Here is a 16,035-nt window from a genome sequence, read left to right as displayed (position 1 = left end):
GGCTGTCAACCAGTACCCCCAGGTCTTTTTCCACCAGGCAGCTTTCCAGCCACTCTTCCCCAAGCCTGTAGCACTGCATGGGGTTGTTGTGACCAAAGTGCAGGACCCGGCACTTGGCCTTGTTGAACCTCATACGGTTGGCCTCAGCCCATCGATCCAGCCTGTCCAGGTCTCTCTGCAGAGCCCTCCTCCCCTCAAGCAGATCAACACTACCACCCAGTTTGGTGTCGTCTGCAAATTTACTGAGGGCACACTCGATCCCCTCATCCAGGTCATTGATAGAGATATTAAACAAGACTGGCCCTAGAACTGAGCTCTGGGGGACACTGCTTGTGACCGGCCACCAACTGGATTTAGCTCCATTCACCACGACTCTCTGGGCTCGGCCATCTGGCCGGTTTTTAACCCAGCGAAGAGTACATCCATCTAGGCAGTGAACTGACAGCTTCTCCAGGAGACTGCTGTGGGAGACTGTGTTGAAGGCTTTGCTGAAGTCCAGGTATACAATGTCCACAGCCTTTCCCTCATCTACCAGGCAGGTCACCTGGTCGTAGAAGGAAATCAGGTTGGTTAGGCAAGACCTGCCTTTCATGAACCCATGATGGCTGGGCCTGATCCCCTGATTGTCCTCCATGTGCAAAACTGCTGAAGAGCATTGCAAAGTTTGACTGTTGACCAGTGGTTAGCAACTTGCAAACTGACGATCGGTAGCTAGCTTAGTGCGACTGTGGCACACTGCTTGTGCCAAAGAACAGTAGTGACATTGAAGAGATCATAGATATCAACTCTGAATTGCATGTCCATCTTGTCGCTGGCAACAGTTGGTGTGCTGGCCTTGCAGACAGCTGGTCAACTGCTTCAGTCCTTCAGAGCCTTAGACTGTTCGCTATGTTTACGTCTTAAAACCAGGCAGAACAGTTGTGCTTGAAATCACAGCAGCAACATCAATTATGCATTGTTTTTGCAGCACTAGTTTGAAAATCCACATTTGTTCTTTGCATCATATGTAAATAGCTTACTGTTATGATACAGCACCTCTTTTGTCAATCCGTACTTGTGATATGTCACAGACAAATATATACAACCTTTGAGCAGATATCAGTAGTGCATTTTTTTCCCCCAAAATAATAGTTGTATGCTAGAGCTTAACAGTATTTAATTGCCACATATAAATGGCATAGTACTTCTTTTTATCTTTCTATTGGTGTGGACATTTTGTGTGTTGTAATATGGTGATGGATGTTGACAGGGAATATGCGGTATTTGGTTCTGTGAGCTTGTCAGTGAAAATTTATCCTGATAAATACAGGCTATATCAGGATCAGTTTTAAGCTTGGGCAAGCTAGGCAGATGTGTATGGGAGCAAGCTGCTAAGCTTGACAAAAATCATGGCATGCGAGCAATCCTCTGGCTGTGGCTCTGTGCTTGCCCTATGCAGAGCAGCCTCTCGGAGCACCATCTTTGTGGAGCAGCTCTCTAGTTACTGGTTCCTACATACTCAGCCTGCTACATGACCACCGCCTCTCTTCTGCTGCCAGGAAGATGAGCACTGCCACAAAAGTGTGGGGGGTTTTTCCTCGCCAATAATGAGGACAAAATAAGGTTTTATCCTCATTTTTGTGAGTGACAAATTTCAGTTCTCCATATGCTTCTGAGACTGTGTCAGCTCTGACTGTTTATTACAACCCTGCCAAACCTTACGTGTTATTCATAAGTTTAGTGAATGGGTAGACTGCTTATGCAACTGAAGATGTTTTTTTCTTAATAGATTTGTGCAGTGTGAAAAAAGCCTTAATGCGGATAACATACTGTGCTTCTGAGCTGGAAGCCTATGCTCCCTCCTGGAAGTAGACTTTCATCAATACCTGTTTTTTTGTGTGTACACAAACACTTAAAAAACAAAGTTTGAGGAGCTAAGAAACTTAAAACTTGCAGACTTTCCAGATTTTATAGCTTTATGTGACTAATACTAAAAGACTCTCTAAACCAAAATACTATTTATTTTATTTTAAAAAGTTTTTATATTGGTTTTCTTTCATTATTATCAGATTAAATGCAAATAACTTGTAGCTTTTTTTTTTCCCCCAAACTTCAATCCACAGCTTTAAAAATAAAAGGCGGTTTGCGGCTTGTGAGCTTTACTCAACTGATTTCAGTGCATGCTTGAAAAATTTTACTTAAAATCTCCTAATTGCATGCATTACTATACAGAGAGGCCTAAGGTCTGAGGTTATAGAACCTCAGTAGGTTTCTATGGTCTTATAGGTTGTCCCATGTGTGAGAAATTGAACATGATCTCATTTATAACTTGAAACTTGTTCTTTCCAGCAGAATTTCCCTGCAGCCACTGAGTCTTTTTGCAGATGTAGGGGCTTGCTTTCATGCAATTCATGGCTGTTGTAGGCCCTCTGTTTATGGAAAGTAATTTTCTAGGCAGCAAACATTAACTTTGTCTCAAATTCTTCTCCCTGCAGGAAGCTGCACAAGCCTTGATTTATGCTGGGATGGCAGGGTCCAACTTGGAAAATATTCAAGAAAAAATAAATGAGTACTTGGAGAGAGTTCAAGCTCTCCATTCAGCAGGTGGGTAAGGAGCTTTCTAATTAAACCTCTGCTTAAATTAATTGAGTAGAAAGCCTTTCAGGGCTATGAAATATGGATCAATGATGTTTGCTCTGTTTTCCTTATTCTAATTTTCTTGTCCTTTGGGAAGGACCACAAATACAATTAATACATCAGTCCTTTGAATTCTGATACATCAGAAATGAAGCAGAGAGTTACTTCCTAAGGGCTTGGGTGTGGGTATTCTTTCCTTTTAAATATTCTTAGGAACTGCATCTGCAGAGCAAACCTGAGAAAGTAATTAAATATAGCAATAAAAATCAATCAGGAACAAATCAAAACTCTCATCTAAGCCTCAGCTGCAGGATGGATTTGAAGCAAGCTGGTTCTGATATTAATGTAGAATTACTAACTTTGAGAGGCCAAGAGACCTCTTTGCTATTGTACGGGTTTCCTTGTTTGATCCAGTTTCAGTGTTTGTAGTTAGACCAAAATCTCAAATTTTTACACGCCTGCAATTCTCAGTTAGAATCATAGAATCACTTGGACAAAAAGGGACCTTGGCAGGTCTGTAGACCAATCTCCTGCTCAAAGCAGGGTAGACATTGACTTTTGAACTAGGACACTCAGGTGCAGTTAGGTCCTGAAAACGCCTAAGGGCAGAAATTCCCTGGTGCCTCTGGGCCGCTGTTCCAGGGTGCAATTGTCTTTCTAGTGATTGTTGTTTTTTGGGGGTTTTTAACATACCTATTTGGATTCTCCCCCGTCTCAATTCATAGCCACTGGCTCTCATTCCCTTTCTTTGCACTGCAGTGAAGAGCCTGGATCCATTTTCTTGATAACCTCACAGTTACTGGCAGGTTGCTATTAGAGATGGCTTTCCCCCTGCAAGTCATCTCTCCTCCCGGATGGACAAGCCCTGCTCCCTCAGCTTCTTCTTAAAAGGCCAAGTCCTCCAGCCCCAACCATTGTTAGGGACCTGAGATTAGATGCAGTATTCCAGATAGATACAGCCTACTGAGTGCTGAGTAGATGGTGGTAATTGCTTCTCCTCATCTCCTGGCTGTGCTCCTGCTGACACAGCCCAGGGTGCTGTTAGCCTTCATCACTGCCAGAGGCCTTGTGGCTCGGGCTCATCCAGCTGTCCCCCAGTACCCCAGGCCCTCCTCTGCAGAGCTGTACCCCGCAGGGTGTTAGCCTGTCCCAGACACAGGGCATAGCATTTTTCCTGGTTGCATTTCCTGAGGTTCCTGTCAGCCCATTACTTCAGCTTGTCCGTGTCCCTTTGAACAGCAGCTGTGCCCTCAAGTGAATCAGTTTGGTGGGGTCTGCAGCCTTGTTGAAGGTGCAGTCCATCTTCTTTAGGTCATTAATAAAGGTATTAAATGAGATAGACACCTAAGGAAATTCTGTATTACCATAAGTGAAGAGTTTTCACAAATAATGCTGTAGTTTACATAATTAAACATCCTTGTCCTTAGTGTAGTATGAAAGAGTTTTTATTTATGTTATTTGACATGTGAAATATCCTGAGAATGTATCTCTGCTGGGGGGGTCCTTGCTTCTTGTCCTTGCAAAGATGCTTTTAGCAAAGTTTAGAAAGACTTTGTTTCCAGCCAAGAAATAGATATTACCCATCTGATTAGAACTGCTAGTGTTTCAGTACCATGTTAAGGATGTTTTTGCATGTCTGCTGCTGTAGAAAGCTAAATACTTTCTTTTTCATTTAGTTCAGTCACAGAACACAGACCCTCTGAAGTCAAAACAACAGTTGGACTTGGAGCGTGCTCACTTCCTAGTTACACAGGCTTTTGATGAAGATGATAAAGGCAATGCAGAAGAAGCCATAGAGTTGTACACAGAAGCGGTGGAGCTCTGTTTGAAAACAGTATGTTAAGCTTCAGGTTAACTTGGTGGAATTATGTGATGGTAAGAAATTCTTCCACTTACACAAGTGACTGACCCTTAAAGGCTGGCTTAAAAATGGAGTACCTGTATTTCTAAAAAGTATTTTTTAATCTTTTTTTCCACTGTTTTTTTTTTCTTCCAGTCTTTATGTTATGTTGCTATTCAACACCTGTGATTTATGTGGTTTTCCTGAACTGGATTATACTAAAACCTAGAAATATTCTGGAATATTTTTCATGTTAATTTTTGCCCTGGAGCAAATGCAACACTAAAACAGGAATTAAAAACAGTTAAAACTGAAGATGACTTGCTAATGTGTCAGCTATATTACTTTCTGACTACATTAAAGGAAGTAATTTAAGGGAAATTTTTGTGTGTAACACTTTCTGAAAACATAATGGTCTACTGATGCCAAAACCAGTAAAAATACCACTTGATTACTCAGTGCTCAACATTAAAACTGTTATGAGTGAATTCAATTCACACTGAAATTAATGGTGAGGATGAATTGGCCATTACATAAATGATGGAGAATATAATTACAGGTACTGCTTTTTTCCCTTAAGTCCAGTTGCCTTAACTAACTCATTACAGGAAGAGCTCACCATCATAATGTAACTCCACCAAGTCTGTTTTCCTTTTCCCCTTCTTTTCCCTTTTTATAATGTAAATATATGTGGGTTGTTGGGAGGGGAATGTCACTGTGGTACATACTAGAGTAGAATCTTTTCTCTGAAATCTGTAAACTGATTTTGTGTAGGGTAAAAAACCCTGGTGATACAGTGTAATCAGATCAAGAGTTAGTAGAACTGCTCTAGTTTTTCCACTTGAGCTGTTGGAGCAGAACATTTCCAGTCTATTACATAAAATTTACCGCGGCAGCATACTGTTTTTCCTCTAATATCTTCCTTCTTCTGTTGTGTCAGTGCATGCAAGTATTACTTACGTATATTGAAGTTAGCCTGAAATTATCTTATATTAACAACTGCTTTTATGGGGTTTGTCATTAGGTACAGATACTGCTGAAGTCTCTTTGAATCTTGACGAGCATAATATTTTGTTATGATGACTGTAGGCTTTGTCCATCAGGGCGATCAAAAAGTATCTTCTTCCCAGGATGAAAAAAGATTGAAGGAACTGTGTTATTTTGATGCTTTTGAGTCTTCCTCCTCAGTATATTCAGGTGGAGAGATTTGTTTCTTCCTTACCCTTGAAGTACTCAGAGAGCAGCCATTCCTCCTTCTGTGGCTGACTCCTAGATGGGTCTGCTGGTGTTCCATCTCCACTGCTTACCTTCATACAACTTTCAAAGTCTTTTCCAACCAGGAACTCCAGAGTGTAATTTATTTGCAACTGAAAATAGTTGCTTGTAGAGAGCTTTTCTAGTTTTTTTTCTTGAGGTGGAAGTAGCTTGCCTTTTGTTTCCTCAGTTGACCTAGCTGACCTAGGAGAGTCAGTCAAGGTGCAAAGCTAGAACCCAAAACCTGCTTTCTGGGTGTTGCAGGAGAAGCTGCACCTCATGTTGTGTGCCTCTTGCAGATTTGTAGTAGCCATGCTTCATCTGTAAGAAAAACAAAAGCATAAACTGATTGTATGAGTAAACTGTCATAGCTGACCTCCCAACTGGGAACAGAAGTTAGCACTCTTGATAATCTGTTCTGGTGCCCTGTCAGAGATTATTTTATGCCTTAGATGTGCAAGAACAAGATTTTTAACTTGCAAGCAATCTTTTTTGTTTGTATTTTATGAAAGTAAACATTCAAATTTATTTTTTTCTTAAGTTACCATGACTATTTTTGACTCGTTTAGGGAAAAGAATTGCAAGACATCTAAGCTCAGTAGCATTCCTGACGTTTGGTTTTGTGTTCTTTCTCCCCATAGTGGTTTAATACAGTTAATTCTTCTGGCAATTTTTTTGTGTGTACAGTGCTGCCCATGTTGAAGAATTTTAATTATCACTTTTGTTCCATGAACATTCACTAGAACAGTAAAATGATATTTGCTTATTTAGTATGCTTTTTATGCTGAGATTTTTTTTTAAATAAAACATATTTGCTCGTTTCAAAAGAGAATTGGAGAAAATGGTGAGTTGCTGTTTGCTGTAATCTATAAGCGTGGAATTTGACAAACTGAGCCTATAAAACCTGTGGGTTTTTTGGATGTGTAGCTTTTTCTTTTCTTTTACACTTAAGGCTACTGAAACTTCAGAAGCAGGCCTCCAGTCCAAACTGAAACAGCTGGCTCGGCAAGCACTGGATAGGTGAGTATTGCCAATGTTTGTAAATGCACTTGCTGTCAGGGATAAGCGCACTCTCTGAGTTGGCTTCTCAGTTTAGTGTATCTGCTCTGTGCTGGAAAGAGTATGGGTCCTAGCTTCTGTAGAGTTCTGGCAGATAGCTGCCAGCTGTTGTGCCAACCCTCTGGGAATCTTGGGACAGGCAAAATTAGGAAAGGACTGTGTGTTTGTTAGTACCAATGCACTATGTCAGTCTTCAGAGACAGAAATCAGAGTACTGCACTACAATTTTTGGCTTTTATAAACATGCTGATTTCAGGCCAGCACTAAGTCAGGGTGTCAGCATCCCTTCATAAGGAAGAGAGCTTGGAAACTGGGAAATACTTATCTTGACGGCAGCAATCTAATTGTATGGGTAGATCTAATGGAATGGAGTCTATATCTGAAACAAGTTACACGAGTGTAAGTTTAATGTAACTCTTTTAAAATCAGCTATATACTGGCAAATAACAGACTATGTTGGGCTAAGTTTCAGTATAAGCTAGTTTTCAGCACTTCTCAGTCTGTGTTCAAAAAAACACTCATGTTTTGCATATGTGTGACTGTCCAGAAGCTTAATGCAACAACAAAATACGCCTCCTGAATACACAGTCTTCAAGCAGCTGAAATGCTGGGTTGTGAGAATGCTGTTGTGGTTTTGCTGCTATTTTAGCTGCTAGACAAATTAAATCCTGAAGGTATGAGAGGATGCAAATCCGTTTTCTCTCTCTATGTTTCAGTGGTCTTGTTCTGAGGTTCCAGATAATGAACACTTACATAAATTCTTCTATTAGCATAATTTAAAGGCAACAAAAATCTAACGAGTTCTGCCAAAAATAGCTTATGTATGAGTTGGAAATGCTATACTTTAATTGATTCTAGAACAGGAAAATAGAGAAGAACTGGCATCAGAAATTGATTTTTCCTAGGAAAAGTGGTGTTGGTCAACTTGGGCATTTGTTCATTCCATTTAACATATATGGGAACATGAAGAAGCAGATCAGTAATTGAACGATAACTATATCATTTTAAACAAAATGCATTTTTATTTGCTTTAGGGCAGAGGCACTGAAGGAATGTGTGTCAAAGTCATCTCAAAAGGAGAAGTCAACTGCAGCTAAACCAAATCAGCCAGTCAGAACATTCTTTCCATTGGGACCTGATTTTTCTTTAAATGATAAACCACAGACAGTCAGGGCAGTACAAGCTAGCGAATCTCAGGGTCAGAGATACACTGCAGAGGAGATTGAAGTACTCAGGTAAGTTGAAAACAAGTTTTTCCAAGATGTTATAATTCAACATCCTTTGTGTATTTTATATAGTAGTTTGAAACAGCTGAAGCATGAGGCATATAAACAGAGGGTTGGAAAACCACCTCTTACAAACCCTATCGTTGGTATTACCTACACGTTAATAAATTCTTGTATTCACTATGGTAATGTAGTTAGTGGCTTTTATTCACAGAGCATACTTTCTAGTTTGTATTTAGAAGACAAAACTGACTGCCAGGATTATTTTTCATAGCCTTATTTTTGTATGTTTTACATAACCTACCTGACTCTGAGAAGCCAAGATACAAAGATGTTTTTATAGCTTATACAACTGCTACTTCACTGGAAATTGAGGAAGCGTATTATTTTGTAGGACCGTGACTTCTGTTACATCCAGTTCCTTTTACTTTGATTTTTATTATAGGTGGCATAAGCTACAAATAATCCGTAAAACCTTTAGCCTAAACTGTGAATTTTGAAAACTATCAAATATCTCTTAAAAAAAAAAAGTCTGATAGGTGTTTCAACATTCCTCCTCCTCCCCATGCAATAAAAAAGATTGTGACAGAAGTGATGCTCAACACTGTCCAGGATTTGATCATAAAATACTTAGTCTGCTTGTTGACTTTAGGGGACTTAAATGGACTGAGGATAATGTCATGAATATAGATATGTACATGTGTTGGAAAAGTTGCAGAGCATTAAGAACTGCCTTATTAAGATTTTTTTCCCTCATGTAGTCTCCGTGTAGTGAATGTTTCTGGTTTTGTGGATGGTTTGGGTGTTTTGGGAGTTTGGGGTGGGCGTGGGGATGTTGTTTCAGTCTTGCAAGGGAACTTCAAGTTGTTTCACATCTTTAATCAACATTTGAATTAAAAATATTTTGCATGCCTTTTTCAGTTTATTCCTTGTTTGAAACTTAAATTACATTCACATTTAAATATGATTCTCATTTTTTTAGAAAGTGTTCTGTGCGCTTTAGTCAAAAATGATAATAGTATAATAAAATAATAAACGTGCAGTATTTTTGTTCTTGTTTGATGAAGTGTTCCAAAATACTGCCCCAATTAGATGAAATCTGTGTGTTGCTAATTGTTAATTTCTGTCAACTTATCCTAAGACTGTCTTTAATGGGAGGCTTAAGTGTCCTGAGAAATTCCATTTAGACAACTCATTTCTAGCCTGGCATGGTGACTTGTCCACAGTACGTACTTGCAGGATTAGTGACTGAGCCATCAAGTACTGCGCATTTCAAACCCAAATAAATACAGTGGTTGTTTCATTTTCGAGAGGTAGTCATCTTGTTTTCAGAAGCACTGTGTCTTGTTAGTTTTTAAAAACTAATTTTGTTGTTACCTTCTGGAACTTAATCTTTGAAAGATGATAGATAGGTTTGTAACTATGTTTTTTTTTTCTTGTGACTTGCAGGAAGACTTCAAAAATTAATGGCATTGAATATGTACCTTTCATGAGTGTTGACCTGAGGGAACGTTTTGCCTTCCCTATGCCATTTTCGTAAGTGTGATTCAATTACTGAACTTTACTTTTGTTTTTATTTCCAAAGCTTTCCCATGTTTGGTATTTCTATGTTTTCTTTTTCAGAGTTTAAAATTGTGTGAGTAGGCTTTTAAGCATAATTCAGGCATAGACATTTAAATACTACCACTTCCTACTTCCAGTCTGATCTTAAAACTGTAATGTAAGCTGATCCTGCTCTGCAGTGCTTTTGCAGTTGTGTCTTCCGGCCTATAAGGACAACATTATATTTGGCTTTTTGGAGCATTGGGCTGGGCTGGCAGCTTGAGTCCATTTCCTGATTCTGCTGCATGCCAACAAGTTTAGCTCCCTCTGCCTCAGTTACCTGTAAAATGAAGGTGATAGCCATTTCCTCTGTAAAGGACTATTCTGAGGAAGAATGATATGTAACTGCTAGACCTTCATTCATGAGCGATAATAATATGTTAAGGTTACATTTTGCTTTTTTCCATAAAATCACAAACTCAGCAGTAGTGTTCTTTGAAATTGTTTTACAGCTCTGTATACAAAGCTGTGTAATTGTTCTGCACATGTTTTGCACCACCTATCAGACACATATAAGACTGGACTTACCATGAAAAGCTTTTCTAAATTGCTGTTGATTTATTTCTACTATTGATTTATTTCTACTTTTTTCTCTCTTAAATCTAGTGATAAATGTGGGAAGTTACCATTATCCCCCAAACAGAAAGCAATGTTTGCCAAGTGGGTGCGGCCAGATGACATAACAAATAACCCTACGATGATTTATACTGTATCAAGTTTCAGCATAAAGCAGGTAAATTGTTCCTAAAGAGAAATGTGTGCTGATAGCAGTTTATTGCAAGGGAGCTTCTTGTTGAAAAAGGAATCCCCAAATGTGAGAGTGCTTTCCTTGGTTCTCATGAGAGTACATAAATAAAGAAGTAGTATCACTTCAGATTCCATGCAATTTCTAGCCATGAGAATAAACAGGTGTGTTAGCAGGGGAAGTGAAAATCAGAATTATAAAGAAGTAGTATCACTTCAGATTCCATGCAAATGCCATGAGAATAAACAGCTGTGTTAGCAGGGGAAGTGAAAATCAGAATCTGAATTCCAGCTGAAAATACTGTTTTCCAGAAAAATAGTGGTAAGGTTAGTACAAAAAAAGGCAAGGTCTACTCTGCAGCAAATTGTTCATCTAATTTATTGCATGGAAAAAATAATGAGGAAGATTTTTAAATTTTTATTTGATAGGAAGCAGAGTGGCCCATTGAGAATAGTGGAAGTGTTTTGCTTAGTGTTAAGTTGCAAATGGCCCAAGCTATTCTGGAATCAACAATAGGTTATGCCTTTGGATATGGTTTATATTGTACAGTGTGTTTTGGGGAGGAGGGAGTAAGTGTGAGTGAATGCTGAGGTATCTGCGCTTGCCTCTGAATGTCATCAGTAATTCTAACTCTGGTTTGCTCTGTAGGGGCCTCATCTTGAGCAAGTATGCTTTTCCTGCCTTTTTAGTAGTAACTTTGCTTCTCTTGGTTCAAATCTTTCCCTTTTGAAGGGAATTATTAACTGACAATTTTCCTGTTTGTCTTTCAGTATCTAAGATATTAGTAAATGTCCTCACTGGTTTTCTTTTCTTCATAGACAATAGTGTCAGATTGTTCTTTCGTGGCATCGCTAGCTATCAGCGCAGCATATGAAAGAAGATATAACAAAAAATTGATCACAAGGCAAGTAGCTGTTGCTTTCTAAGATCTTTTCAGAATTAATACTGCCAAGCTTTTGCAATATGTTCTATGGCAGCTGGACACAGTAAAAGCTAGTATTTGTTTCACCTTCACCTCCCTGGGACTCGTGGCTTCAGCACTTCTGAGAGGGAATCCAACTTTATATAGATACAGACACTGGAGCTTAACTTCAGATGTGCTTTGAAGAGCAATAACTAGTTTGGAAAGTTTTGTTTGGTTTTTAATAGAAGTTTTACTTAATGGTTTATAGGTTTATTTTCCTGCTTTGCACTTTGCTATGCCAACTGCTATGTAAAAGGTGGTCCATCTTGCATCTCACTGTAGAATTAATATTAACAACACTATCTCAATTCCATTCAACTGGCATCCTGTGATGAATTTGGTACAAGTTTGGCAGACTCTGCTGGGAGTGTGTTGCCAGACCAGCGTGAACGTTATTCCTGGATTTTTGTATTTTAACCTATACTCTTTAGAACTGAACTTGTATTCTTTTCAAAAGCAGTGAGTTCTGCACCGTATTCTCCTTCTTCAAATGTTTGACTTGTGATTCAGGCAAATACCATATTTATACTATAGATATGCAAATACTGTTTGTTTAATAGTAAGATAAATTTGTTTGCCTTGCTTCTGTTGGAGAAACAATTAGGTTACTTATGTTCTTTTTGTTACTATATTAAGCAGAGAACTGCAGCAAGAGCAAGGCCTGAAAAATAAAACCTATGTAAACATCATTGTCATTTTTACTAAATTTGAGTTGCTCTTTCATTAAAAATTCCATATGTATGTTCAGTGTGAATTCCAGAAAAACAGACTATGCTAATCCCACTTTTATTGTTACCACTGTATGTACAGCCAAGTCATTTAGGTCACAATTTCTTCCTTTTTTTTTTTTTCAACAGTATAATTTACCCTCAGAATAAGAAAGGAGAACCAGAATATAATCCATGTGGCAAATACATGGTGAAGCTTCATATCAATGGTGTACCTAGAAAGGTAAATGCTTTTTGGGGAGACAATGCTGTTGCTGAATTAAGTCGTATCTTTTAAAAGCTTAGTCTGCTTCACGGTGAAGCTATACTTGCATAGCAAAAACTTTAGATACGTTTTGTTGGAAAGTGGTTTTTAATTGTTAAACCTCTTGAGATTCATTTTGGTTGTGACGTATGTAGCAGAATGTAGGTATTACTTCTACAGACGTATGAAAATAGTCTTACATTAAATTCATTAAGAAATCCTTATATTGCTTAAAAGAATTATGAAGACCATACAGGAACAAAATTATGCATCCTGTAATTATAAATAGAGCATGCAACTAATCCACTTCTCCGCTCTTGGAAAGGAAGTTACAGAACTAGAAGTACAGAGCGGGGAGGGACATCCTGGAAGAGTATAGACATGGAATGACCACAGAGGAATAATTCCAGTGGCCACAGATCCTTAGTAAGGAGAGGAGATGCCTGAAGATATATGATAGAACTTTATAAACTCACAAACAACTCCATTTTCTTTTCAGTGCAATAGATAAGGGCACAGAATAATGTATTTCTTCATATAATACTTAACAGTAGCACTGATTATTGCAGATCATAGTGACTGATGAATGTTTATGGGAGTTCAGAAGTTGAGTGGTCATATTCACGGTGTGGGGGAGTAAGGGGAAAGTCCTCAAAGGCTATTAATTGCGAAGGTATAACCTCTGGGTCAGGAAGTCCTTGAGTTGCAAAATTCTGGAATCTGAGTGTTTCAGGGAAGTATCATTTATGTGCTTGCCTTGCTCTTAATGCTCTTTCTAAAATACCTCCTAATGGCTGCCTTTCCTTAGGATGAATGGCCATTTACTCTTCTACGAAAACAACTATTCATTCCTGCACAGATAGGATTTGACCAGAAAATATGCTGTGTTGGTAGCCTGTAGTGGTAATGGACTAACGGCAATGTGAAACTGAAATACCTGTCTTGGAAACTGTTTCAGACCACTGCAAATACTGCAGTAACAGTCTGAAATAATACTGAATATATTCTACCTAATTTAAAGAAGAAATGTTAATACCAACTGTTGCTTTGGGTTGTTTTTCCTTTCCAGAGAGAAGAAATTTAAATCTGGAACTAGAGACTATGAAAGTGATGTGACACATAGTTTGCTTCCTTATAGATAAATAACTTTATTTTTCTGCTGGCTACCAAGCACAGTCCATGCTCTGTTTCCTAATTAGGTGAGGAATATCGCTAGGCTTTTCTTTACTTTTTATGCTGGTAATTACACTGAACTTTTCTGCGACTACCTTTTACAATAGATATTAGACACTTTACAAGAGCGCACTGTCATCGTCCCCATTTTACACAGGGGAAAGCAAGGCAGGTGATCACAGGTCACCCAGTAGATCAGTGCAAGTAAGAGCTGGTAATAGAATTTCTTGTTCACTTGGGCAAACCACTGCAGGATTGATAGAGGTGTCCATATGTGAGAACGATGGTCAGGTCTGGCTGTGTCTGAGAAGCTGTATGTTAATGAGAGAGTGGGTTTATTTTTTAAATACTTCCATAATACTTTATGAGTTTCATGGTGATTTTTCATTTGTTTATTTCATACAGGTAATCATAGATGACCAGTTACCTGTTGATCATAGTGGGGAACTTCTCTGCTCTTATTCTAACAATAAGAATGAATTATGGGTATCACTAATAGAAAAGGCTTACATGAAGGTCATGGGAGGATATGATTTTCCTGGATCAAATTCTGTAAGTATTAGATTATTTCTAAGAGGCAAAAACTCCACTTAGATAATCTTGGGTCAAATAATTTTCCTTCCAGTGAAATCAAAGTCAATTGGTCGGGGGGGAGGCAAGTATTGGGATTGATGTTTTCTTAATTTTTTTTCTATTTCTTTCTTTCACAAATATGCTTAGCTGACTTATATTCTTAATGGGACTTACTCCATCAAAATAAAATGAGCAGGACATCTTGATGGGTAGAGTTAATAGTTCTCTGACTGCAGGATTGGCACTAATGGTTGGAAAGTATATGTGTTTATATAGAGTCTAGATTAAAGTGTTGGGTGAAGTCATACATTTTTTTGCCCATATCAGTACTGCTGATTTTGGTTTCTAACTGTCGTTCAATAAATAGGACAGCTCTCCCTCAATTGGTAGGAGAGTCAGCTAGGAAAGGAACAGGCTAGTCATTTAGTACATGTACAGACAGGGAGCAAATACTTTGATCTGTGCGAGTTTGTTTATCAGATTGTTCCACTCATTTACATAAATATGTATCGGGTTCCTATAATGTGGTTACTAAAGAAACAGTCATTGTACTGCAGCTAGGCTGACATGCAAATCATTCTTTCAAAGAGGGACAGTTTACTGAAATGAGTAGCCCACATAATTCTCATTCGTTACTTAGGAAGCATTTCTGATTTTAATTTAAATTCTTTGAAATTTTTATAGTACGTGTTTGATTTCATGGTGCTGTTCGCATTCTAGCTGGTGTCTTGATAATTGCATTCTTGGAGGGTATACTAGGTAACCATCACCTTTTGAAAAATTATTATGGAGACAAACGTGGCTTAGTATAAGGGGTAAACATAGCATACGTTTTTATGTGTGTTTACATCGGTGTTGGGCTGCTTTGTTTCACAGGACAGAAGCTGGTGAGAATAGCTGTGTTTTATTCCCATTGTCATTCTCTGACTTGCTATCTGGAAAAACAGCTTGACTTGTGACATTTAATCTCCACCCTTCCCGCCCCCTCTGCTTTCAACTGTATTATGGCTTCCTTGTATCATCAGCGTTACTTACTGGCTGCGTGGTACTTGTAATTCCTCAAGTTCCCACCCACCAGCGCTGGCTATTGACACCTCAAGCATTTATAGTCTCTGCTTTTGCTTTGAGGAATACAAAGCAAAAGAAAAGGAAATAAGCAGTATTTCAAGGAGATGAAATGGGGACATTAAAGCCTCTTTTTATGGAAATACTTGTCAGCATCAGCTTCACCAAAAAGAATTTAAAACCCAAACCCTCAGCCATAGAAGTAAAACTTAAATTATTTAAAATGCATATATAATAGCAAGGCTCCAAACTGTGCTTCTGAGACTGTGCTTTAAAAGTCTGTGAATCAATGAAATAAATAGAACACATCATAGAACTGAGCATGAATGATCATTCTTTTGTGCTTCCATTGCTCTGAATTCCAGTTTGTTTCATTAGTCCACTTTCCAGCTTTTTTTTTTTTAGATGCTGCTTGGAAATGTCCTAAACTAATCAAATAAGTTTTTGTTTGGTTGGGTTTTCTAACATAGTCTTAATATTGAGCCTTTTATGTGTAAAGCTATATTGTAACTTGTGTATATTTGGTTTCTTTCGAGGCGCTTTTATAATTTGTGTACAGACATCATATGCTTATAGATAGCTATTTATTCTGATTTTTTTTGAATGCTTGCATTTCAGAATATCGATCTCCATGCACTGACTGGTTGGATACCCGAAAGAATTGCTATGCACTCTGACAATCAAGCTTTCAATAAAGATAGTACTTTCAGAATGCTTTATCAGAGGTAGAAGTTTGTTCTTTCCTAAGTAATTGAAATGCTTGCTGTGTAGTAGCTGCATTACCACTATAAAACCAGTACAGTTACCACAGATCTTTCTATAGCGTTTTGGTACTACTACAAATTGTGCTTTATAAAACCTCTCTATGCTTTCTGGAAGAAGAAAAATTGAGGTATTGGTGGCTTTGTTAGAACAGAAGAGTAAAATATTGTGGAATTTTGTCTGA

General features: G+C 38.3%; 1 protein-coding gene across 3 annotated transcripts in view; it reads left to right on the top strand.

Annotated features, from left to right (window-relative positions):
• Positions 1 to 16,035, top strand: part of CAPN7 (calpain 7) — a 35,966-nt gene that overhangs the window by 3,791 nt on the left and 16,140 nt on the right. For 2 of the 3 annotated variants that reach the window (XM_035895693.1, XM_009640173.2), the window contains exons 2-11: positions 2,475 to 2,583; positions 4,293 to 4,450; positions 6,663 to 6,730; positions 7,804 to 8,004; positions 9,445 to 9,531; positions 10,204 to 10,330; positions 11,161 to 11,246; positions 12,164 to 12,257; positions 13,857 to 14,003; positions 15,708 to 15,814. In XM_035895693.1, coding sequence (XP_035751586.1) covers positions 2,505 to 2,583; positions 4,293 to 4,450; positions 6,663 to 6,730; positions 7,804 to 8,004; positions 9,445 to 9,531; positions 10,204 to 10,330; positions 11,161 to 11,246; positions 12,164 to 12,257; positions 13,857 to 14,003; positions 15,708 to 15,814 — 1,154 coding nt within the window. In that variant the 5' untranslated portion in view covers positions 2,475 to 2,504. Of the gene's footprint in view, positions 1 to 2,474; positions 2,584 to 4,292; positions 4,492 to 6,662; positions 6,731 to 7,803; positions 8,005 to 9,444; positions 9,532 to 10,203; positions 10,331 to 11,160; positions 11,247 to 12,163; positions 12,258 to 13,856; positions 14,004 to 15,707; positions 15,815 to 16,035 lie in introns of those variants that run through there. The other variant, XM_035895694.1, reaches the window with a different exon arrangement.

The sequence above is a fragment of the Egretta garzetta genome, unplaced genomic scaffold (genome assembly GCF_000687185.1).
Source record: "Egretta garzetta isolate BGI_Z169 unplaced genomic scaffold, ASM68718v1 scaffold96, whole genome shotgun sequence".
Lineage (NCBI taxonomy): Eukaryota > Metazoa > Chordata > Aves > Pelecaniformes > Ardeidae > Egretta > Egretta garzetta.
This window is presented reverse-complemented; position numbering and strand designations above follow the sequence as displayed.